This window comes from Lissotriton helveticus, chromosome 10 (assembly GCF_964261635.1).
Source record: "Lissotriton helveticus chromosome 10, aLisHel1.1, whole genome shotgun sequence".
Lineage (NCBI taxonomy): Eukaryota > Metazoa > Chordata > Amphibia > Caudata > Salamandridae > Lissotriton > Lissotriton helveticus.
Window position 1 is genome coordinate 1,128,680,775 of NC_136071.1, and position 25,498 is coordinate 1,128,706,272.

General features: G+C 47.7%; 1 protein-coding gene across 4 annotated transcripts in view; it reads right to left on the minus strand.

Moving 5' to 3' along the window:
• CNOT10 (CCR4-NOT transcription complex subunit 10) overlaps positions 1 to 25,498 on the minus strand; it is a 517,759-nt gene that overhangs the window by 211,521 nt on the left and 280,740 nt on the right. For all 4 annotated transcript variants that reach the window (XM_078663928.1, XM_078663926.1, XM_078663927.1 and 1 more), the window contains 2 exons: positions 8,677 to 8,794; positions 7,804 to 7,953 (listed from right to left, as the gene is read on the minus strand). In XM_078663928.1, the coding sequence (XP_078520054.1) occupies positions 7,804 to 7,953; positions 8,677 to 8,794 (268 nt within the window). The remainder of the gene's footprint in view (positions 1 to 7,803; positions 7,954 to 8,676; positions 8,795 to 25,498) is intronic.

Consider the following 25,498-nt stretch of genomic DNA (forward strand, 5'->3'; position numbering starts at 1 on the left):
ATAGAAGGTAGGGAGGGTAATGGACTGCCCCAGATGGAAGGGAGTTACCACCTTAGGCAGAAAAGCAGTCCCGGTCCTGAGTACCATTCTTTCAGCATAAATGGTCAAGAACAGGGGGTTTAGAACTTAGAGCTTGAAGCTCACTTACTCTCCTTGCCGAGGTAATCGCAATCAGAAAGACCGTTTTAAAAAAGATAACAATCTCAAGGGACACCTGTGCAAGGGCTCAAAACGTGAACCCATTAAGAAAGTGAGGACAAGATTCAAGTCCCATTGAGGCACAATAAAAGGAGTGGGAGAAAATGTATTCATAAGGCCCTTTAAGAACATTAAAACAACAGGTGACTTAAATAAGGACGGCTGGTCCGGCAGGCAAAGAAATGCCGACAAGGCCGAAAGGTATCCTTTCACTGTCGCTGCAGCAAATCCTTGCTGAGCCAAAGATAGTGCAAACGGAAGAATGTCGGACAAGCGAGCCTTCAAAGGGTCAATGGACTTCTCTCCACACCATGAGACAAACTTGGACCACCTAATAGAATAGATAGACTTTGTGGAGTGGCGCCTGGCTGATAAAATAACATCCACCACGTCAGGCTGGAGAGCAAAAGAATTCAAGTTGCCCCGTTCAATCTCCAGGCATGAAGGTGTAAGCTCTGGAGGTGGGGGTGTAGAACCTGCCCTGCGAGGAGGTCTGCCCTGAGAGGGAGACGGAGCGGAGGGCACGAGGAGAGGTGGAGAAGATGTGTACCACACCCTTCTTGGCCAATCCAGGGCGATCAATATGACTTGGGCCCGGTCTTGGCGAATCTTCCTCAGAACCCGAGGAATCAAGGGTATGGGAGGAAACGCGTAAAGGAGTTGCGAGCTCCAACTCAACTGAAACGTGTCCCCCAAAGCTTCTTGCACCGGATACTGGAGACTGCAGAATGACGGGCAGTGAGCATTCTCGCGAGTTGCAAACAGGTCCACCTGAGGAGTTCCCCACGTCCGGAAGACGTGACGAACCATCTCCGGATGAAGCCTCCACTTGTGGTCGGCCGAGAACTGTCGACTGAGACTGTCTGCACGAACGTTCAGAACTCCGGCCAGATGATTTGCCATCAGACAAATCTGATGGTCCTGAACCCAGGACCAGAGACGCAGAGCCTCTCTGCAGAGACAATGCGACCCCACTCCTCCCTGCTTGTTGACATACCACATCGCTGTAGTGTTGTCCGTCAGGACTTGCACCGACTGACCGCGAAGGGAAGGGAGGAAGGCCTTGAGCGCCAAACGTATCGCCCGCAACTCCAGAAGGTTTATGTGAAGCAACCTTTCCTCTGGAGACCAAAGACCTTTGATCTCCAGATCCCCCAGATGAGCACCCCACCCTAGGGAGGATGCATCAGTTATCACTGTGGCCACCGATGGAGGTAGATGGCAAGGCTTTCCTTGAGACAGATTGCCATCCACGAGATCTCCTCCCTGACACCTCCGTTGTGTTGATACCACTGCCTGCAGAGACACCACTGGAGCGCCCTCATGTGCCAGCGTGTATGATTGACCAACAGAATACAGGAAGCCATCAGACCGAGCAGACGAAGGACCTTCAGGACTGGAACGACTGCTCCATTGTAAAATAAAGGAATAATTTCCTGTATGTCGAGAATCCTTTACGGAGGAGGGAATGCCAGACACACAGTGGTATCCAGTACCGCCCATATGAACAGGTTGCGCTGAGAGGGCACCAGGTGAGATTTGGGCATGTTTATCGAGAAACCCAATCTGTACAACAACTGAGTTGTAATTTGCAGATGATGAAGCACCTTCTCCGGAGACTCCGCTTTGACCAGCCAGTCGTCCAGATAGGGGAAAACTGGAATCCCCGACCTCCTGAGATGGGCTGCCACCACCGCCATCACCTTGGTGAAGACTCGAGGTGCAGTAGTAAGACCAAACGGAAGAACCGCAAACTGGTAATGTTGCGATCCTACCGTAAAACGGAGATACTTTCTGTGCGACTTCAGGATTGGAATGTGGAAATACACATCCTGCAAGTCGATCGAGACCATCCAGTCCTCTTGCTGCAACGCTTCAAGAAACTGCGCAAGAGTGAGCATCTTGAACTTCTCCTGCTTCAGAAAGAGGTTCAAGATCCTGAGGTCCAGGACTGGACGAAGTCTGCCATCCTTTTTGGGGATCAGGAAATACCGGGAGTAGCATCCCTGACCCCTTTCCTGCTCCGGAACCACCTCTATTGCACCTTTTCTCAGTAACGCCAGGACTTCCTCCTGCAGGAGAAGCAGGTGGTCCTCCGTGCAAAATCCTTTGCAAGGAGGATAATTTGGGGGAAATTCCCGAAAGAGCATACCCATTCTCTACAAGATTGAGAACCCAAAGGTCTGATGTGACAGATTCCCAATCTTGTAGAAAATGAGTAAGCCGACCCCCCACAGGACCGACACGATCCAGAACGGCGGATCTAGGGCTGCTTTGCTGTGGGAGGAGGGGGGTGGGAAGAGGAGGAGGAGGAGGAGGAGGAGGAGGAGGAGGAGGAGGAGGAAGAGGAAGAGGAGGCTTGACGACCTCGATCACGGGTCCTGTTTCTTCCCCTGTAGGATTTGTACAGTGAATTCTGCTGCTGCTGTGGCTGTTTGTAAGAGCGAAAGGAAGGCCTTCAAAAATCCTCTAAATCTTATTAGATGATCCTCCGGCTTGAAGGCCTAAAGACCTAGCCGTCGCCTTACTGTCCTTGAACCTTTCCAAGGCCGCGTCTGCTTTCTTGCCAAACAGACCCGAACTATTAAACGGAAGATCTATCAAAGTCGCCTGCACATCAGGAGAAAACTCTGAAGATTTCAGCCAAGCAGCCCTCCTAGTGGCAACAGACGAGCCCATGACCCTTGCCACAGAGTCCACCGTATCCAGTCCCCTCTGGATTACCTGGCGAGCGGCAGCTTGTGTATCTGCCAGACCACACTGAACTTCTGCCTGTCCTCCACAGGTAACTGTTTTGCGGAGTCCATGAGAGTGTGAATGTAACGCCCTAGAAGGCAAGTCGCATTCGTAGATTTCAATGCCATGCTGGCCGATGAGAAAACCTTTTTCGCTGATTGGTCCAGTTTCTTTGATTCCCTATCACCAGGCACTTGAGGAAAGGCTCCTGTAGACTTCTGGGAGCAAGCTGACTGAACCACCAGACTCTCAAGGTATGGAAGTGAAGACAAAAAGTCCGGATCACCAGGAGCAACCATATACCTTCTTGCCACAGTCTTTGATACCGCAGGAGAAGAAAAGGGCTTACGCCACACTTCCAATACCGGCTCCGTAATAGCCTCATTAAATGGAAGTATTGGCTCAACAACCGAAGAGGGAGAATGAAGTACCTCCGTTAAGATGTTAGATTTAAACTCAGCAGTAGGCAAATTCAAATCCAATAGCTCAGCCGCTTTTTTAATGACTGTATGATACGGTGCGACGTCTTTTGAAGGGACATCAGGAGCTGAAGAAAGCTCCCACTCTGGAGATAACTCCAGGCCACTAGCCTCCTGGAGCTCATCAAACAGGTCCTCAGATTCCTGCAGTTCTCCCTCTTCCATCTTCTCTGCTCGATACCTTTGCTCTTCCAGTAGTCTTTGAGCCTCTCGCCTAGACCTCATCCTCAGGATCGGCATTGATGGAGCCACAACTGACTCTGATGAAGCCGGCGCCTGCGTCGTACTCGGATCCGAGGGTACAGTCTGGAGAGTACGAGGTCGAAACAGAATCGGAGCTGGAGAAGAAGGTACCAGCGTCGATGACCTCGGCGCCGGGAAGCTCCAGGAAGGCACCGTCGGCATAAATGGTGCCTGTGCATAAGCCTGCGGGACACCCAGGTTGAAGGCCAATGGACCCATGGGACCAGCTGGTGCACCAGAGGGGTACATGGCTCTTGAGAAAACGCCATACATTGCATTCAAATAATGCGGCGGGCCTTGTCCCGGACCTGGAAAGGGCGGGTATGGACCCATAGGCTGCTCCTGTTGTGGAACTATCGGAGTCTGGATCACCGGACCCGAAGGCGGATCCATCGGCGTCGAAGACCCTTCAGGCAATGGAGCTTCAACCTCCTCTCGAGTTGGAGTGTGTGACGGCGCCGGAGAAGGATTCGAAGCCGGCGCCGGGGAATGCTCTGGGGAAGCCACTGGAGAAGGCTCTCCTTGCGTCTCCAGATTCGAAGGAACTGGAGAAGGAGAGACATAGTCCTTCCGATGTCGATGACTCGGAGACCTCGACTTTGGAACAGACTCTCTTCCGGAGTGATGTCGAGAACCATGCTTCTTCTTATGCTTCTTTTTTGACCTCGAAGCATGACCCGAAGTCGACCTCGAAGCCGACCTATAAGCCGATCTCGATCAGGATCTCGAACACCTCCTACCTTTCCTCCCCTTCATTTTCACCATGAGCAGCTTTGCTTCTCTCTCTCGCAGTGCCTTAGGGTTTATTTTATTACAGCTGAAGCATCCTTGGCCATCGTGGTCAGATGAAAGGCACCAAACGCAATCCTCATGCGGATCCGTGATCGACATCAGCTTCCCGCATGCTCCACATGGCTTGAACCCTGATTTCCTCGAAGATATGTCAAAAGGAAACAAAATTTAACTTGAAACAAATAACAGTAACAAAGTATTACACGAGCTACTGCAGATCCCAAGAAAAACCGTTAGCGTCGACGACGAGGAAAAAAGGGAACTGATGTCATCACGCTGACACTGTCCTATTATGGATTCAGTGACGTCAGCGGAGCCGCGCGCGATGCTGTGCTTCTGTGACGTCGGCCTGAGGAGCTACAAAAGAATTTCCGAATGCTGCTGACGCAGGGGATATTAACAAAGTGAGGAATCCACTGGCAGATGTATCCATCAGAATGTGCTTTCAGGATGAGGGCTTCTTTCATTGTGAGGCCTTGATTTCTCATGCAACATTATCCTTCTGCCCTCTCAAGGTCATACCCTGACTGCTGCAGTTAGAGGAGCCTCTATAATGTGCGTATGACCAGCTACTAACTTCCAAACTATGAAAAATTAAGTGCCCAAAACATCTGAAGGTAAAAATGCAATGCTTTAAAATCATTTTGGAAAATTAACATGCTTTTTAGGTCGAGCTGACGTTAGCATTCATGCGAAGCATGAATGCTGTCAGCTCGACAACTAATGTGATCCGTTTTTAGGAGAGTGGACACCAAAGTGTTACGAGCGTTTTCAGTGCCGGATTTCACCGCGGGAGCGAGCGCGCTTGCGCAGACCGCAGGGCTTGCATGCAAACACGGCGCGCACACAGGCAGGCCCCATCCCCTGCACGCACAGGCACACGCGCGCACACACACGCAGACAGGCACAACACACGCAGGCACATACAAGCGCGCGCACCCCCCCTCTCCCCTCTTCAGGCACGCACAGACTTCACATCAGCCGTGGGCCCCACTCACCGACTGCGCTCTTCCGGCGGGGCTCCTCTCGGCGCGTCTCATCTTCTCAATCGGGGCTCCCTCAGGTCAGAGGATTCCCGCAACAGGCGCCACACTCCTCCTTCTCCCCGGCCCCCTCCTGGGGACCCGGGCTACCCAGGACCGGCAGGGCGCTCCATGCGCCGGCAGGCCGCCTCACGGACATCAGGAGGCGGGACTTCCGGGCGGCCGCGAGCGGATTGGCCGGCCGGCCAAGAGCTTCCGGGTCGCCGCGGGCAGCGTGGCGGCACTCTTCCGATCACTACAACAACAGGAGATGTGCACGCGACTGGCCGCTGGCGTCTCGTTTTAGAACTTGTGCCCTGAGCCGTAATCAGCATGGTAGTACAACCTTTTCCATACAGTGCGAGGCATTTGGGGAACTGCGATGAAAAGCGCACTATTAGTGATGCTGGAACTGCATGTGAGAAGAACCCCACGCGCTCGCACGGCAGGGTGGGGGGGTGTGGGGGGGGGGGGCTAACTGTTCTCCCGAGGGCGACGCGTTCATGATCTATCTGTGTTTAGCTTTGCAGAAGAGGTAGGAGGTATGAAGGGGTCATGTCACTGGTGTTTGGGAAGCCTTGGCTTGCTCCCTCGGAATTGCGGAATCCACATGGCTCCTTAGCCCTGTATGGTGTTGTTATATTCGTGAGCAATAATAAATTAATCGGGCGGCATTCATTTTTTTCTATCGCACCTTTATTTAATTTAATATAATTAATGCGTCAGCCACAGTGGTGTTTCTGCTGAGGGCATGGTTGGCTTTAGCCCTGGACATGCACCAGGAATGGATCTAAATTTGGGATTGTTGATTCTCGGAACCACTTGTGTACAATAACTAAACAAATCTGTGTTCCCTGTTCCACTTAGTAGGAGTCATTGGTTTTGTTGAAAGGTTATATTTAAATAAACAGTTCGAGGTATTTAGCCCTGGTTCTTGCCTTACTTCTGACCAAAGAAAGAGAGGCTCAGGCTCCGAAACATATGATGTGTGTTTTCTGTTAGATAAATATCACGGGAAAACATCGTAATAGCTCCATGTGAGGCCACCATGAAAGAATTGAGAGTTGGGAACTGAGAAACTTCATACCTAAGGGTCCTTATTTATATATCTATTGTTAACATGTAATAGCCACTATCAAATGCTGAAAGATTAAAACGGGGATTAAACTAACTTTTTCTTTCTTTCTTTCTTTTTCTTTCTTTCTTTCGCTAGAATGTCACATTTGTGAGCACCTTAGACTGCCTGCCCTCTAGGGCTAGTACAGTTCTGTCTAGAGGTAGATTACATTATTCCCAAAGCATTTTAAGCATTAACATTTGACTAATGCAAGCAGATACCATTCTTTATTGGTGTAAACCAACTTTCGCAACTCACAAAAGTTGGTCTCACATTGGTGGAAGGACTATTTAGGGCTTCTGGCAATATGGGTTGGTGACGAGGACATTTTCCACCCTTCAGATTGTTGGCTGGGATTGGGGGAGGTGCTCTTGAGATATGATGGGCATGTCATGTAGAACCTTTCCTGAGAAACAGCCATTCCCGTGCCAGTTGAGGAAAATGCAGTCTGAAAAGCCATCTTGATTGGGAATGTATCAGAAGACTATACTAAGAAGCCACATCAAGAAGGTGGGTGAGAGCAGCATAGCATCGTTCAGTCATGCAAAGCACAGTTGCTTGTGGTCTTCACTGGGAGCCATTGACGGGTTTTCATTATGGGGACAGCTTCTATTTTCAGTGGACTCTGCAAACATCAGACACTGATTTTATAGTTGTTTTATAGAGACCGTCCAGTATAGAGAAAGAAATTATGGTCTTTGCCCAGGGCTGCATTTTTAACAGTCACCCCAGCATCAATCTGTGCAACCATTCAACAACAACTGGTTCAAATATGTTCTATCAATATTTCAAGCTTTATTACAAATGCCACAAAAATATGTTAGTATTTCACTTCTGTTCTTGGATTTTCGTCACAATAAAATACAGTGAAAATAATCTTCACAAAAGTTATTTACAAAAGTTTAAGCTATTGCCATTATAAATTAATTAACTATAATTAAGTATTAATTATTAAAAAAAATGAAAAGCCAATGTTATTTGTAATATCAATACATCTAAGTCACGTAAATGCAACACATATTGCATTACAAATGCTATAGGTGTCACATTTGTGAAAGTTATAACTATTTGCATTGTAAATGACAAACCGATTAATTTAGCTAATTTCAAAACCATTACATAAATAAAAAATGTGTCATTTCCAATACCAATAGCTCAAACTTTCCTAATGCGAGACCTATTGCATTGCAAATGCTTGTTCAATGTGAAGACATACCTGGATCTGTTGTCATCGCTGACAGTTGTGCACAGGCAGTGTCATTTTCCAGCAAGGCCTTTTTAAAGTAGAAAATTCCCAAATTATGCTTCCCCATGGCAAAATGGATACAGCCCAGATTGTTCCAAAACATACATCGTAAGCATTCACCTGAAAGTATTACAATTTGACAAAGAAACAGGATTAATGGTTTAGCACTACATGCCAGTCTACCAAGAATCACAGTTATCAAAATGATTAAGACACCTTCCACAACAACTCTCAGCATCTGTGTAATGAAGATCACCATTTACTGCCCACTTCCTAAAGATTCCTGAAAGAATGATCTATTATCATCTAGAACTAACCACAAAGAAAATGGAATGGATATAAGTGGAGATTTAGGGCCTGATTTGGGGACGGGTTATTTCATTGTAACGTGATGGATATCCCATCTACCTTATTACAAGCGTTATAGGATATAATGCACTTTTATTTTACATTTTTCAAAGAATAACCCATCCATCAAATTCTGAATCAGGTCCTTAATCTGAGATTTTTATAAAAATGTACATGGCTTCCCTGCATAGACCCTTGTGTCACCGCAATCAGAACATAGGCAGGATAGGCATCATCTCTAACATCTCCAACCCAACTTAAAGAGTAATAATAAAATCATCAAAATAAGGATTAGCAACTACACTACAGAAATTCCTCCTAAAGTTAGAATTAGAGTAGTTAGGTACAAAGGGACTCCAGAGGTAAAAGGGCAATTGTTCAAAAGGATATACTGTTTTCAATACTCAAGAGTTACCAAAGACAATTCCCCAAACGTTATCTATGTCATAGATGCACCCAAGGCGGTATCAGGATGACAGAATATTTTAATTTCACCTGTTTTCATGTAACCAGGATGTTCTGCAATATTTGAGCCATTGAGAAGCTTCACTGCTTTCCGATAATTGCCTCTTAAATATTCAAAGTTACTCTTAAGAAACAGAGAAGGAGGAGCCTGTGAAAACAAGACAGCAGTTGTTGCATTAACATATTTAACAATCTTGAGGTTCTCTTGAATTTGCAGGTACTCTAAATGCATTGGGATACACTGGAAAACAAGCATTTACAATGCAATGGTTTCGCCTTTTGAAAAGTTTGAGCTATTGGCATTGTAAATGACAATATTTTTATTTATGTGTTGGTTTTGAAAATAAATAAATAAATGGCATTGTCATTTACAATGCCAATAGCTTAATCTGAACTTGAACTGAAAGGGTAAAAATAAACACCATTTTAAATAGTTACTTCAGAGACGAGCACTTACACACGTTGACCTTCCAGGCACCCGGATCTCATATTTTACCACTGGCCACCACTGTGTACTTAATATATTTGATCCCATAGTTGGAAAAACATGTGGTTGTGATAACTTTTGCAGTAAAACCCCACTGAGCTACATTACCAACTTAGAGAGCTAGGAGGCAAAGTTCTACTTGAGAGGCTCCGAGGCTGCGTGAACTCTGCTTACACAACGACCCTTCCTATTAATTAAAGAAAAAGTTATCATTTGTGCAGCAGAACACTCTAATGATGGATTGTGAACGTTCTTCACTTAAGACACGTTTTGCTGCTAAAGGGATCTGTTGGCTTTTAATGGGCAGTGGACACAGGCTTCTCAGCTAACCCAAGTTTTTGGAGAAACCCACAGAAAGACAATGTGCCTTTTACACACGTCACACCTCATGTCTCGTGGGGCCGCAGCCGTGTACATCACACGGTGATCATCGCTCTCACAAAGTGGGCTTCTGAGAGCCCGGCTGAAAAGGCGCCGTGTGAAAAGAAGTGGAAAATTAAAGCTGAAGCAGCCGAAGAAAGGGCTTAATTTACTGGCATGTACAGTATGCAAATGAGATTACTCTTAGCTTAACTGCATCATTTATGTCCATAATAACGGCATCATCATTACAGAGCTCAAATTAAATTACACCATAATTAGCATATCAAAGTGATTGGTTAAAGTTTAAAACAAATACCCAATTTCGCTAATGAACAGCTGTAATTGGTGCGTACACTTCAGTGAAAAGTCCCTAAACAAATATATGTTCTAGAATACAGGGAGGCTTCCTGTGAAGATAGGTCTGTGGCTGGTGTATTATTTCTACAGAGTGTGACGTCAGACCCTCTGGTAATGGTGACCCGTGCTCGTTACTTATGGGTGATGAAATGCCTCGTCTCCAGTAGTGGGACTTGAGCGTCTGTTTTCACAGGTCACTGGCACTGTCTCTACAGGCTCCCACTTTCCGCCTAAACTTCTGACAAGATCAGTCATGTGACCTGCGTCCACATACGGAGGACATGTCCAATAACATGCGAGGGCAAACTGCTTGTCCCCTTACACCGCCTCCGTGGAGAGGGTCTCACATTAAATCAGAAGCCGTTTTCGGCTCTTATTTCTTGAAAATAAAAGGTGAGCCGTTACTAGCGCTACACGACAGGACGGCAGCATCCTGCTCAACACCTGTGACATGAAGAGGCATTAGGGGGGCTGCAATTCAATTTCCTCTAATCTAATCATATCAACACTGCTGTTCCAGAGGTAGCTCGAACACTTGTCGCTGCTGTGCTGCCTTTCACAACAAATAAGAGGCCGCTGTGAGTCAGTGCCAATGTGACACAAAGTTAAAGTATAACGTTTGCCAGACTCAACCAGGCGCACACGTGGTGTCTGCAGGGTGCGCAGGGACCCTTTCACAGCCACGTTGACCACCTAGTGCTGGGGGAGTAGCTCTCATCAGAATAGCAGGTGCATAGGTGCAGGAGCATAGGCTTTCAAAATAATTGGTCACACTTTTGTATATTTAAAAATGTACTGAACGCTTTTTGAAATAACTACTTCTGCCAACTATAATGCACAGGTGTCGTGTTGTTTTCTGTGCAGAATGAGCTAACATGTAAAGCAAGTACGCCTGCAAAAAATTAGCAGCATAAGAAAAATAGACAAATATGCAGTGCGGGCTTTATGCGAGAAACGCCCGCTTGGAGCTGTTCAGTGTGAGCTCTCTCAAGGGACTGAGCGCCGAGACTTGTGGACAAATGTCCATGAAGCCACGACACACAGAAATCACGCGAGGCAGCAGCAGCGAAAGACCAACCCATAGCTCTGTTAGATAGGTGGAGCCCCCAATCCCCTCTCTCCGGCCGGATATCCCGCCCCTCCCTTTCGTCTCCCTCCACCCCCCCCACCCCTCCCCAAAAAAAGAGAAACCATAACAAGAATAAATGAACAGTCTCTCCGAAGGATGACTTTTCAAGCATGTAAGCATGGCTACTTCCCCCAAATAATTCTTTTAACGCAGCACAAGACACTATACATTTGGTAGTGTGACATTACGTGCGCTCGCGCCAAAGAGGAGAGAAACTGGACGGTATTTCCAGAACAGTGACATGCTGAGCACGGCCTGTTTCCAGCACAGACATTTCCCCACATCCGAATGTTGCTTGAGGACATACTTGTCCATCCTGTGATGAATGTTTCCCCAGCCCTGCACTCTGCCAAGGAAGGGCAGCTCTAATATTTCTTAAGGACTGCACCTTCCGACATTTTCTGGGCTTCACAGGTGTAACTAAATGCTCCCACCAAGAAAGTTGTGCTCATCTTCAATTTTCTATATTTCGATTTTCATGTTTCTTTTGTGCTGTGTGGTTTCAAATAGAATCCTCCCGTTCGCCTACGGTGAACATTTCTCACCTTCACATGTAGTGACTGCGTTTATTTATTTTAACCCATTTGTGTTTTCTTACGCAGCAAAATGTGCTTTCCTCAGCAAAACCCTCTGGGTTTCGCTTTCCTGTGCCTCGTCTATGCTTAAGGGATTTCCGATGGCCACTCCAGTGGTGCGCTAAGTGCCCAGTGAGATACCTCCTAAACGGTAGAGTCGTAGTTACCCCTTCCCTCGCCCCACCCGTCACGCGCTAGGGCAATTAATATCTGCCATATTTAGGACACTAAATATTGTGCTCAGGTTTTAAAGTCTTTATTTCGATTGTTAAAAGAATCATAAAAGACAATTTTACAAGCAATAATTAATTAACATTTTAAATACACATACATTAAAAGGGAATTAAGCATTAAAAATGAATTAAACAATTTGTAGACAATCCTGAATTAAGTTCCCTAAGACAAATTTCCCCAAATAAAATGGGATTACAAGTAAATTCATGCTATCCAGATTTAGGCTACTGTTTTGTCCTGAGTATCCACGCCCAACCCAAATATTTGGCAATACACACTGTGATGATTTCCAGTGTGTTAGTTTTTAATACATGAATAGCCTCTTCTGATTTTCTTATGGGCAGTCTCTGAAAAAGTGGTTTTAGCCATTTGGTCCTTGGTGCATGGTATTTGGGGCAAGCAAACAGAAAATGGCCCTCTGTTTCTTTCTGGCCTGGGCACCATTTGCATTGATCCGTGATGCTAGAGGACCAATTTTTCGTGAAGGTATTCAACGGCAAAGTGCCCACCCGAAACTGGTGGAAGAGTTTCCTGTCTAAGGATTTAGAGACCGTGTCCCAGTAAAGTTCACGTATGGGGTCCAACTTAAAACAAAGAAACCTACCAGTAAGGCTAGTAGAGCAGGAGGCATTTATTCTGTTCAGGCGAAGCGTGGACCAGTACAATTCTTTAAATGCCTGTTTGGTAGGAAAAATACTAACTGCTGGGGAAAACCAAAGGTGCTCTAAGCCCATGTCCGTCAAGATCGATTTGACCGTTCGGAACCAGGGAATTTTTTCCGATCCACTGATTGCCCTTACTTCTACTACCCCGTTTGCAAATAAGGTAAGGTCGGGCGAGGTCCATAGACGCCTCCAGAAGGCAACCAGTCTGAATCTAGCCAGCTCGTTAATTGGAGGGCATCCCAAATCCAAACAAAGGGGGATTGAGGGGGACGACTGTGGCAGACCAACCAGGTTGCGGAGAAACTTACACTGTATTTTAAACAGGCCCTGCAAATCCATATGACCCCACAAATCCGCACCATATAGAATTGCAGGGTTAATTTTGGCATCGTAGATTTTGAGGGCTGGTGTGACCCGCTTGGTTATAGATTTCCTTTGCTCACTCAGTAAACAGCCGGTAAGTCGTGCAAGTTTAAGATTTTGGGCATCAACTTGTGTTTTCCATTTCAAGCAACTATCGAGCATAACCCCCAAGTATGTCATGTTCTCAACTTGGTCCAGCTTGACCCCTCCCATACTAACTGTACTCCGGACAGTGCGGTTCTTACTTAAGACCATAAATTTGGTTTTCCCAACATTCACCTTGAGGTCGCTGATGACACAGAACTCCTCAAAGCGGTCCAGAGCCCGCTGTAGGCCGCTGCGTGTTCTGGAGAGGAGTAAGGTGTCATCAGCAAAGATGAGCATTGGGAATCGCTGTCCTGCCAGCATGGGAGCATCAGTTGGGGTCGATTCGAAGAATTTTACAACTTGGTCAATAAACAAAAGGAAGAGAGTAGGGGCCAAAACACAGCCCTGGCGGACACCACGGGTGACTGGGAAGAGTTCTGTCACCTGGCCCTGGGCACCCCATCTTACCCTTGCAAAGTTGTCCTTATGCATTTTAATTATCATGTCAAGCAATTCCGTTGGCATCCCTAGAGACTTCAGGACTCCCCACATTTTCTCCCTCGGTACAAGATCGAATGCGGACTTCAGATCGATGAACGCAGCAAAGATGGTACCGCCGCCAAGCAGCACCACCTTCCAGTAGATCAAACAAAATCTGAACACCTGGTCGATGGTGCTGGTTCCTGATCTGAAGCCCGCCTGCATTGGGGATAGGATGTCCTCCATCTCAATCCATCCTTGGACCCTGCCCAGGACCATGCGAGCGATAAGTTTTTGTATAGAGTCAATAAGACTAATCGGGCGGTAATTACCCGGACTAGACCTATTGCCCTTTTTATAAATCGGCAGGATCTCCGCCCCCTTCCAAGATTTGGGTATGCCTGCGCCTGCAGAAATGGAGTTTGCCACCATGGCAATATATGGTATCCACAGGGCAGGGTTAGCTTTGAAGAGGTCAGCGGGTATAAGATCCATACCTGGCGCTTTCCCTCGCATGGTACAGTGTAATGCAAGCTCGACCTCACCTTCTGTAAAAGTGATGATCTCGCTTTGAGTAGTGGGGTGGGGAGTCTTTTCAATTGTGCTGGATGGCGTAGGGTTAACAGCACGGAACTGGGTTGCATAGAAGGTAACCCATTCATTGGGGGGCACATGGTTTGTGGGGATACGACCGTCCGGATCCTTCCCCCACTTAACTATCTCCCAAAATTTGATGGGATTGCTGGACATGGAGGCTACCAAGAGGTCGGACCAGTATTTATCCTCCCACTCCCTTTTAGCCTCCCCTTGTGCTTTCCTATAGGATGACCTGGCGGCTTTCACCAAGCTAGCATTCCGAGACTTAACAGCTTTAACTAGGGCAGTATGTGCTTCCCTGCATTTTTTATTATACCATTTGTGGGGGCGAGTGGGTACCAGGTTATTTCCCTGTCGGCGAGGTTGAGAAAGCAGAATTTTTAAATCCTTAAAACAGCGATTATGGAGATTTAAGATATGGTCAGCTGCTCTGGTTTTGTCCCCCAACTCAACGTGAGTCAGCATTTCATTAAGAGTAATGTTAACCACACTAGTAATCTTGTTTCTCAATAGCTCGTCCCCCTCAATTTTGGACCATTTTACCCTCTTCCTATCATTTGTTAAGTAGGTGTCCCCCGTCTGTGAGATACCAGGTTCCTCTAATCTTGCTAGACCTGGCACCTTTAATTGCAGAGTCAGGGGATTATGGTCACTTTCAGGGCGGGGAATTACCTCCATGTCCAGCATCAGAGGCCAATCTGCTACTTTTAGCAGAATGTAGTCGATGCGGCTTCTTCTCAGCCCGTTGTCAAAAGTGCAGCTGGCTCCCTGGTCTGATTTAGTTCGGCCATTACAGGCCCTGAAGCCACTGTTAAGACAAAAGGCCGTCCAATTTACCGCAGCCTCTGTGGCAGGTACTGATTTTACAGACGTCAGCTCAGGTATGCCCCATACTGTGTCCTCCACGGAGCCCCAACAATCCCCAGGGTCTAGTAGAGGTTCAAAGCAACAATTTAGGTCCCCAGCAAGCAAGATGACATTGGAACAATCGAGGGCTGCCAGAGCAGATTCTAGTACCTCCAACAATGGTGGCGTGCGTCCGCCTGGCAGGCCTCGTGCATATATATTTAACAATATCAGGTCCTGGTGGCCAGTCCTTCCCAATCTAACAATCAGGAGGTCCGGATTAGGTACACTTATCTCCGTGATACAATAGCCCAGGGATTGTCGCACCCAGATCAGTAACCCCCCGCAGGCTCGCCCTTTGGTATTCCCAGTAGCACTTTGGGTGGCTGCTTTATAGAAATTTACATAACCCTGCTTATAAACTGGGTCCACAGCCCAGGTTTCCTGGAGTAGTATGACATCATATTTATCCATGAACTCAAGCCAATCACTAGAGTGGACGCGGTTTTTAATCCCAGCAATGTTCCAGGACGCTATGGCAAGAGTTTCCGATGTTGGTACGATAGAAGAGGCCACCACCGCGGAGACTGCATGCGAATCCTGTCCTGTCCCAGCTTCCAGCCCATTTTCTGACCCCCCCGTGAGGCTATGTTCAACCATCAACAAAGAGATTCCCCCTTCCCTTAAAGGTGGTGTATTTTTCCCTGATGAAGGTGGGACCCTTTTCCCCTCCTCTACCATGACTATAAGTTGGATAGGCGCCTGGCCCTGCCTCTTACCCCCTACCCCAGGGTCGGCATTTTCTACAGATTCTGAAGTTTGGGGTGGTTTATGGAGTCAATCAATTGCCTCCAGATCGGACAGGGGACCAAAGCGGTTGAATAAAGGTGGAAAAATTGGTAGGTGTAGTGTCCTGGGGTTGTTCATAACAATGGATCGTCCCTGTCTCGGGGCTTTTTGGGAGTGAGCCTGTCTTTGGGGATAGAAATAAGAAAGGTCTAAGGTTTGGACGTCCCCCTGTCTGGCAAACCTAGCTTCACGGCAGATTGTATCCACCACCCATGAGTCCCTAAACGATATTAAAATGCAATCACCCTCCAGATCCTTGGGACTCTGGCCCACCCAGTCAACCCTCCTTACAAATAAGATTTCTGTTGGCGAGGATGGGGGCAGGGGTCTGTTTTTATTCAGCCAAAAGGTAACCTTATTTCGCAGGTCTTCGTGGGTCTCCCTTTTACCTGATGGCAGTGGGGCAACACCAGTCAGCACCATGGTATAAGGTGTTGCCTCTATGGGGATATCGACCCGCGGCGTGGGATGCCTGGATTGCTTCTTTGCCAGAGGGTTAGGGGCATTTTGGTGGTTTACACGGGGCCTGTGGGGTGGGAAACTCTGGGTGGTGGGATTGGGTTTTACCTGAGGGGGTAATTTAGTTGGTTGACGTCTGGTGGGGGTTTTGTTCGTAGGCTTTGGCATATGAAGGCGTTGGGGAGCGGCCTTTAGTACCTTATTTGGAGAATTTTTATAAGCACTCCCTTTGTTTAAATTAGGGTTGTCCGTTACTGGTCCTGGTGGATTTTGATTGTTATCAACTAGACTAGGTGGAATTATAGTTGTTTTTGGGGCCAGAGATGAATGGGTGTATTTGGCCAACCCAGAATCTATGTCCGATAAGGACAATAGTATTGCAGAGTTCGCATTAACTACAGCTTCCAAAGAGTTTATTTGCAATAACATTAGTCTAGTCCTCTCCAAAACAGGTGATAGGAGGTTTTTCATTAAGACCTCCATCTTTGCCAGCAGGGAATCATCACTGCTCAGACATGTTGGACAGGGGTTTGAGGAACCTAAGGAAATAAGGGAGGGGCATAGAGTGTTGGGCAATGCATTTGTGCATTGATTTCCGCTTGGATGGCCTGAGCCTGGTATGTGATTACCAACGGGATCTTTTAATTTCGGCATCTTGCATTCTCTCCCTCCCTTATAACTGGAGTCTTGTTTTCTTTTCCTAGAACCCTTGTTTATATCTGTGAGATCTGTGTGGACTGGGGCATCAGAATCTACTTTGGGTGAGTCAGGGATTGAATCAACCGAATCAAAACTTTGATTAGTGGAATAGCTATCCTGAGTATCAATTTCTCCTGTTGCTTCAAGGTCGTCCAGGGGATGTTTGGGGAAAAGTGTAGTGTGAGCAAGAGGATTTATATCCTCGCTATCCATATGGACGATAGCTTCCGTGGTGTCTAGGTGCATACAATTAAAAGCTGCGTGTGCTTGTACTGGTGGTACGGGGCTGGGAATCTTGGCCAACCTACCTAGAGAAGAGCGTTTTCCGCTAACTAAGTCTAAGGAAAGACGCTTTTCCACCATTGCAATTTCCTTTTCCAGGATACCCGAGGCTCGCGTGATAAAAGCGTCTAGTGGGCCTGAAACCACTCCAGTTGGAGTTTGGATTTGGACGTTGCGAGTTTTACCGGATCTCAGAACCATGATTTCGGAATTTGTCCCAGCTTCTATAATCGTACCTGATTACAATCTTTATACAAGTGCGATAAAAACTGAATAGGCCGCCCTGATGGACAGTACGAATATGCGAGAACCCAAAACCCGCTCCGGGCACAATTTAGCCAATCTTACTATTGTTGCACAACGGACCAGGGATTGTGGGCCAGGGCCGTCCGCTGCCGTCCTCGAACGGCCTCAAACGGCCCGCTCTTTGCCCGGTCTTCGCCCCGGGCTGCGTCCCGCGCTGCGGGAGGAGTTGCCCCGGATATAGCAAAGACTGAGAGCGGTGGGCGGGCCGGCAGGGAGAGCGGACCGGGAGTGGTCAGCGGTCACTCAGGGACTCCTGGGATTTGGAGTCCCTGATACACTCGCAGCCCTGCAGCCCTCAGATGGTGTTGAGCTCCCACTCCTCCTCACTTGACGACGAAGCGGCACCCGCGGAGCGGGTGCGGCGAGTTGCAGGCTGAAAGTCTGGCTGGAAGTCCTCCTCACAGCGAGCAGCCAAAGGTGAGCGCGTCCCAACAAGCGCTAAAGAATGTTCCCCAAGAGTCTATGCAGCAGGTGGGGCTTTAACGGACCCTCAGGTGGGCGGTGGGCGGGCCGGCAGGGAGAGCGGACCGGGAGTGGTCAGCGGTCACTCAGGGACTCCTGGGATTTGGAGTCCCTGATACACTCGCAGCCCTCAGATGGTGTTGAGCTCCCACTCCTCCTCACTTGACGACGAAGCGGCACCCGCGGAGCGGGTGCGGCGAGTTGCAGGCTGAAAGTCTGGCTGGAAGTCCTCCTCACAGCGAGCAGCCAAAGGTGAGCGCGTCCCAACAAGCGCTAAAAAATGTTCCCCAAGAGTCTATGCAGCAGGTGGGGCTTTAACGGACCCTCAGGTGGGCGGTGGGCGGGCCGGCAGGGAGAGCGGACCGGGAGTGGTCAGCGGTCACTCAGGGACTCCTGGGATTTGGAGTCCCTGATACACTCGCAGCCCTGCAGCCCTCAGATGGTGTTGAGCTCCCACTCCTCCTCACTTGACGACGAAGCGGCACCCGCGGAGCGGGTGCGGCGAGTTGCAGGCTGAAAGTCTGGCTGGAAGTCCTCCTCACAGCGAGCAGCCAAAGGTGAGCGCGTCCCAACAAGCGCTTAAAAATGTTCCCCAAGAGTCTATGCAGCAGGTGGGGCTTTAACGGACCCTCAGGTGGGCGGTGGGCGGGCCGGCAGGGAGAGCGGACCGGGAGTGGTCAGCGGTCACTCAGGGACTCCTGGGATTTGGAGTCCCTGATACACTCGCAGCCCTGCAGCCCTCAGATGGTGTTGAGCTCCCACTCCTCCTCACTTGACGACGAAGCGGCACCCGCGGAGCGGGTGCGGCGAGTTGCAGGCTGAAAGTCTGGCTGGAAGTCCTCCTCACAGCGAGCAGCCAAAGGTGAGCGCGTCCCAACAAGCGCTAAAAAATGTTCCCCAAGAGTCTATGCAGCAGGTGGGGCTTTAACGGACCCTCAGGTGGGCGGTGGGCGGGCCGGCAGGGAGAGCGGACCGGGAGTGGTCAGCGGTCACTCAGGGACTCCTGGGATTTGGAGTCCCTGATACACTCGCAGCCCTGCAGCCCTCAGATGGTGTTGAGCTCCCACTCCTCCTCACTTGACGACGAAGCGGCACCCGCGGAGCGGGTGCGGCGAGTTGCAGGCTGAAAGTCTGGCTGGAAGTCCTCCTCACAGCGAGCAGCCAAAGGTGAGCGCGTCCCAACAAGCGCTAAAAAATAGCTTGTGCTCGTTTCTGCAGTCGTCCGGAATGGCGTGCACTTTCGAATGCGCGTCTGCCTGTTTACACTTCTTTACCACTCGATAGAAGTGGTTCAAGTATTGACACCGAGTCTCTTCCTCAATAGCTACCGGTGAATTCCAATCAGTGCATTATTAACTGCTTTCACTTTTTCTGCTTAATGTATGATTTTTGGGGGCCGACAAAACCAGTGTATGTTTGGCTTCCGCTCAGAAAAAAGCAAACTAAGCGTTTACAAAAATGACACGAGGTTACATTAGCTCGAGTATTTAAAAAGTCCAGCCTGCTGAACACAGAGTTGGAGCGCTGTTGAAATTTATTTTATTTGTAAACAGGGCGTTTCAGTGACTTGCCGAGAATTACAGGACTGTGAGCCAACGCGGGACACGATCCTGCTTCCCCCGTTCCAAAGTAGGCAGCTCTGGCCATTAGACCACACGATGTCCTCCCTTAGACGATAAACGGCACTATGGAACGTTAACATGGCCCTTCGCTGAACAACAAACGGGACCCAAAAATGTTGTTTAAAATAAAGCACACGGAGGTCTTATTCAAAAATTCCCAGCCTTTTAATTATTCCCTGACTGAAGATCACCCGGTGGCTGCAGTTGAAACTGTAGACGGGGGCATATTTAGGTTACAGGCCTGCCATTTGTTTGAAAACGAGAAATCACATATTTGTAGTAACGGGGAACATTTCCCGAATCTCTTACTAGAATTAAGTGGTTTTTAGCCTAAGGTACATAAACCTCTTTTCATTGCCGCACAAACACTGCCTATCTCTACTCCTGTGAATGACGTCACGGGGGGGGGGGGGGGGGCGGGGGGGTGTCCCGGGCCGGCAGCCAATGACAGCGCGGCCCAGGACAAAGGGGCGGGACTTAAAAAAAGTCAGAGAAACGCCCCCGAATCGCGTTTTCACGAGAAAACGTGATTGACAGCCTCTGTCTCCCAATGGCTAGCCTCCATTTATGGAGCTAGCCAATGGTAGACAGAGGCTGAACCAAAGTACATATGTAGAATCATGAGGTTTCGCCGTGGGCGGGGCAACTGCTACGCAGTTGCCAACGCCCAGGGCGAAACCTAAAAATACAAAATTAACTGCCAGGATACAGCACTATGCTAGTGCAGTTTTAACAAAGCATTCATACATGAACGTTAATTATCAATAAGGAACTAGCTACTTACCTGCAATAGTCAACCTTCAGATTTTATCCCATTTTTTATTTTCTTATATTACCGGTGAATTGTCTCATTTTGCACCTTCCAAGTCTTCTAGATTCTTCTAGATTCATATCTTGTGGTTGGGTCTGGAAATTGCCATTAAAGAAGTGTAACTTCAGGTGTTGATCAGAGAGAGAAAAGGTAAAGCTTCCAGTGATGTAGAGTGCAATTCCAAAAGTATATGAAAACTGTCTTTAGATCATTTTTTCTACGCACAGATTTGGAAGCAATATCTTGCACAGCAGGTTTTAGGAGGTCTAGGTGTTTCAAGATACAGTCATTAACAAACCTTTCTATTTAGTAGCATAATACGCTTGTTTTGTCAGTCTGTGGGTTTCCTTTAAGATGTCCATACGCTCCTTTGGAAGGCAAAGGTACCCATACTCTAGGACCTCAGGTGCCAAATCAGTAGGTTGAGCTGCTTGGGGTCCAGATATCTGATCTGTCTTTGGTTTCTGAAGAGAAAATACGGCCTGTTGGTAAGTTTCTCGTGGGGGCTCATTAACAATTGAAGTAGAGCAGAGTACCAGGGCTGCTGGCCCAAGTGAGGGATGCATGGATGAGTACATGAGATATTTGCTGTATCTTGCACATCACTAGTGGAACGAGCGAGAGAGGCAGAAAAGCATAGGCAAATATCCCTCACCAGTTCATTCACATTGCATTGTCCATGGACTGTGGGTGCCTGGATAGGAAGTTTGGGCATTTTTTCGGGAGTGGTGAAATAGTCTATGAGAGGAGTTCCCCCAGCGAAGGCATTAATTGTGAGAACTACAGGATTGAGTTCCCATTTGTGGCTTTTTGAGCAGGTCTGCTAGGTCGTTGTTCACTTCCATCACACTCTTAGAAGAAAAGGACGGGAGGGTAAAACTTTCCCCAATCCTCCCTAAGTTGTGCATCTAAACACACAAAGAATGGAAGATCTCTATGTTTTTTAATTTTTCACAATCTGCGTAAGGGAAACCCTTAGGGTTTGTTAATATTGCCCTCACCCACTAGTCTGTGGCATGCTTCATCTTGGGGCCGCTTCTACACCCTGCTGCAGGCCAACATACAGGGTGGTGCGCAAAAATTATTTTTTTGAGACGTTCTAGGGATCCATTTATGCAGAGGCAGTAATCTGACAAACTATCTAGAAGGGTACCTTCTCTCTTACTTTATTCATGGGTCTTTCCTGATGGGGTTAAATATATATGGTGCGGGTGTACATAGGGAATTAGCATCCCTGTCACCATCTCTGATTGTTTCGACATGTTTCAGACAAATTCTATAGCACACTAGAGGTCATTGGCATTTCCCAGGATATAGATCCTGTTTACTAGCCTCCAAAAATATTTTATAAGAGAGGCTTTTCGGGTTTACTTAGCTTTTCCACTATGGTAACGCACCAGGAACTTTCTGTAATAAAATAATAACCTTCTTAGTCTTTATCAATGCAGCAGAGGGATGATGTCCTAGAGGTTTATGTGGAGTTGCTTGAATCCTCCAGATGGTATAGGACTTGGAACTGGGGAATGGAGTGTGTTCTCTTGAAGGAAAGGGAGTTGAAGCTTGGACACTGGAGAAGTCAGCTGGAGGTACTTGATAAAGAATAAACTTACTTTTTCCTCTACATAGGTCTATGAGGACCTCTACATAATTGGCGACGAGTTGAACCCGAGGTCGGTGCAGGGGACAGACGTGACGTGCCTCCACCCCTGGACAAGGAATTGTAAGGATTTATTTAATTCTTTCTACGAAGCAATCTACAGGTGGAAACTCATGGTGCCCATTACTGCAACTGATGTTAAAGGAGCATCTGCTATCTGGACTCCGAGGTGGATTTGCGTTTCTGGAAGTCATCTTTTGACCACGAGTTCACTAATAATTTAACTGTGCATTTTACAAGACCGGGCTATATAGCGAAGAGCGTGACAATACACTTAACAGTGATGAATTGCTTCAAGTGGCGGCTCAATTATGGATTAAGGAAATTGTTAAGTGTGGCGGGGCGAGTTATCAAGAGAGCATTTGGCCAAGGTGACGGAGTTGCATGTAACATTTGATGAGAGAGTGACTCTGTTCAGACCTCAAGCAATTGGTTTGGTTGAAAGAGTCAATCACCTGATTATGGAGAACATTCATCTCTTTGGCAAATGGTCAGCCTTGGTGTGATGAGGTGAAGAAATTAATTTGGTCTAAGAGAGTAACTCCCCATTCGGTGACTGGAGTGTTACAGTTTAGAACCCTCAAAGGGAAAGAACCTGGTCTACAGGAGGTTCCAGGGTGGTTAAGGAGCAAAGAATGTGTATGGGCGGAGCCCACCACTGTGGAGAGCGATGTGGCTGAGAGATAACATAGGTCCAAGGAATATTATAATACTAGGAGGGGTGTTAAGGCATCTGATATAAAGAAAGGTGACTGGGTGGTGGTCAGAAGAGGTTGTTTTGTCAGCAAGGGGGAGAGCAAATTTCCTAAACCCATCGAAGTAAAGAAAAGTGTTCGAATGTTAGTGGACGGATGTGTGTGGAGTGTGGGGAATGTGTGCAAATGTCCACAACGTGTTCTGGATGAAGTGTATGAAGGTTGAAGTTTTCTTTCCTTTGTGTATTCCTGGGGAAATCCGTATTGCCAGAAATAAAATTAAAAGGGGAGAATCTTGATGTATGTTTTTGGTACTGAAGGTTTTGTAGGCCAATGTTCTTAGGTTTTCTTTCTGTATTTATCAATGTTTTTATGTATGGAAAGGGGGGGGAGATGTGTGGAGTTGCTGGAATATTCCAAATGGTATAGAACTTGGAACTGGGGAATGGAATGTGTTTTCTTGAAGGAAAGGGATTTGAAGCTGGGAAACTGGAGGAGAAAGCTGGAGGTACTTGATAAAGAATAAACTTACTATTACTCTACATATGTCTGTGTGGAACTATACAGTTTATCATTTGGAAGTGTTCTCATAGGGTGTATTGGTTGAGGGCCCTGAGGTTGAGGTTTGGCCTAAGGGAGCCAACTTTTTTGGGGATGAGTAGACCCCTTTTCACTGGTGATGCAAGGGAACAGGTTCAGTGGCCCCTTATGGGTGAATGGCTCGAACCTCTTCCTCTAAAAGGAGGTGTTCTTTGCTGAGGTGAGAGGGACTGGGTGGTATGTTGGTAGGATATGTGAAGTTAAAAGCAGTAACTATCCTGCACCACTGCTAGAATCTATTTGTCTGAGGTGACTTCCTGCCAGTGTGGCAGGAAATCCCGGAGTCTTCCCCAGACAGGTCAGGAGGGAGGTGTAGAGAGTTGTGGTGTTGGTGGAGGAGGTTCCTTTGCTGCTGGGACCTCCCTTACTTCTACCTCAGTCATTTCCTTTGTACCCAAGCCATGAGTATCCTGAGGCAGTGACAGTTGCTATGCTTGCTGTTGCCTTTTGTAGAGCCGGAGTCTGGGGAAGTAGCCTGGGAGGTGCCACAATACTGTTGCATCTGAAAGGAGCCTCTGGTGGAAGAGGTTCGCAGTGCATGCATGGCCTTTGCATTATCAGTAGTCTTTTCCAACAACTGGTAACCTGTCACCCAAACGAGTGTTATCCATCAAAGGTCAGATTGAGCAGATGCTGCTACACTTCTGGTTTGAACTCAGAAATGCAGAGCTATGCATGACGTTGTATAAGCATACTTGTACTGACCCAGCGGCTGCAGTATTCACTGGGTCTAGTGCACAACAAATATGTGCATTAGAAATTGTCTTGCCCTCTGTGACCAGTTCCTCCCCTCTTTGTTGATATTCAGGTTGAAGATGATGTAGCAAGTCCTGCATGTAGAGTCCTTTTTTGCCTGGCATCCAACTCTGCTTGTACGTTTTCCAGAATCTGCTGTGCTGAATCATCCGGACTTTAGGATCCCGCAGTTCTCCGCACCAACAGATTGTATGGCAAGGGGGTTGGGATGCCTCTGGACTCTTTCAAAGACTAACGCCTTGGTGTCAAACTATATATCTGCCCCTGGTGCATTGGCAGCGATGGCGCTGTGGCGTCTGTCTCAGTTTTGAATAAGCCCCAGGTGCTGGCTGCATTTTGAGACAGGTCAGCATTTTTAGCACCTGCTTGGGCTTTGGCGCCATGGTGGGCAAGATCTTTGTTTTGGTTGATGGCTGAGAGCCTGTGGATGTGGGTGCAGGCATAACCAGCTCCATGGGTTTCTCCCAAGGCCGAAGGATACTTGAACCGTGTGGTGCTCGGAGGGTTGGCTCACCTCGGAGGGGCGAGTGGGACTACCTCCTCTGGGGTGGTGCTCTGCCTCGTGTCGAGGTTGCTTGATGGGCCTGGGTGCGCTTCAGGCATACTCGCAGCCTGCGGTGTTGTCCGACTGTTCGGTCCTGTGGCCTCATGCACACGTGTTATTCTTCCTCCACGGCATTGGAGCCAGAAGAGAAGATAGCCTCTGGCTACAGCAGATGTGGTGACACGCCGCAGGTTCCGGCTTTCTCAATGTGGATTGCGGGGGTTTCTTCCCCAAAGATCTCAGGGGGCTCTTTCGAGGAGCATTTGTACATCTTGTGATGCTCTAGCGCCCTTCTCAATGGCAGCAGAGATGAGTCTTGGATCTGAAAGCCCAGAGAGGCCTTTCACGTGGTTTAGCTGTGCTCCGGGGGAAAACACAAATTACACTTCTGGTGATCGTTCGAACAAGGGAATTTTGTGCTGTAGCAGGAGGAATGTTGGAACGGTGTTCGTTCCATCACCAATTCGCTATTCTCCAGAGGGATGTCATCAAGATGGAGCTCTGGGGGTCGAGGCCTGAGCCTGGTAGTTTTTTTGTGAAAGTTGATGACTAGACGGTGATGGAATAACATCTTAATCTGCTATCAGTTTTGAAAAGAAGACCGGGAACGGTGGAAGAAAGAGTTGAGAGGCACCTCGATTCTGAAGCTCTGGTCATGCGCATCTGAACCCGACGGCGGAAAAAAACAATCTAATATACAGTCAGTGTCCATATGCAATGCCAGCAGCCAGCATAAGGAGTCACAATATGCAATTTGACTTGAAAGAATTCTTTTGAGAAAAACAACTTACAAACGTCTGATCCCAACACTAGTTGGTAAGAGTATGCAGCATTATCTACAGCAACACATACTATGAACATAATGTTACTACATGTTTCAGGTTATTCTGCCTCAACGTCACCACTCCTCTGGAAACTGCCACAACC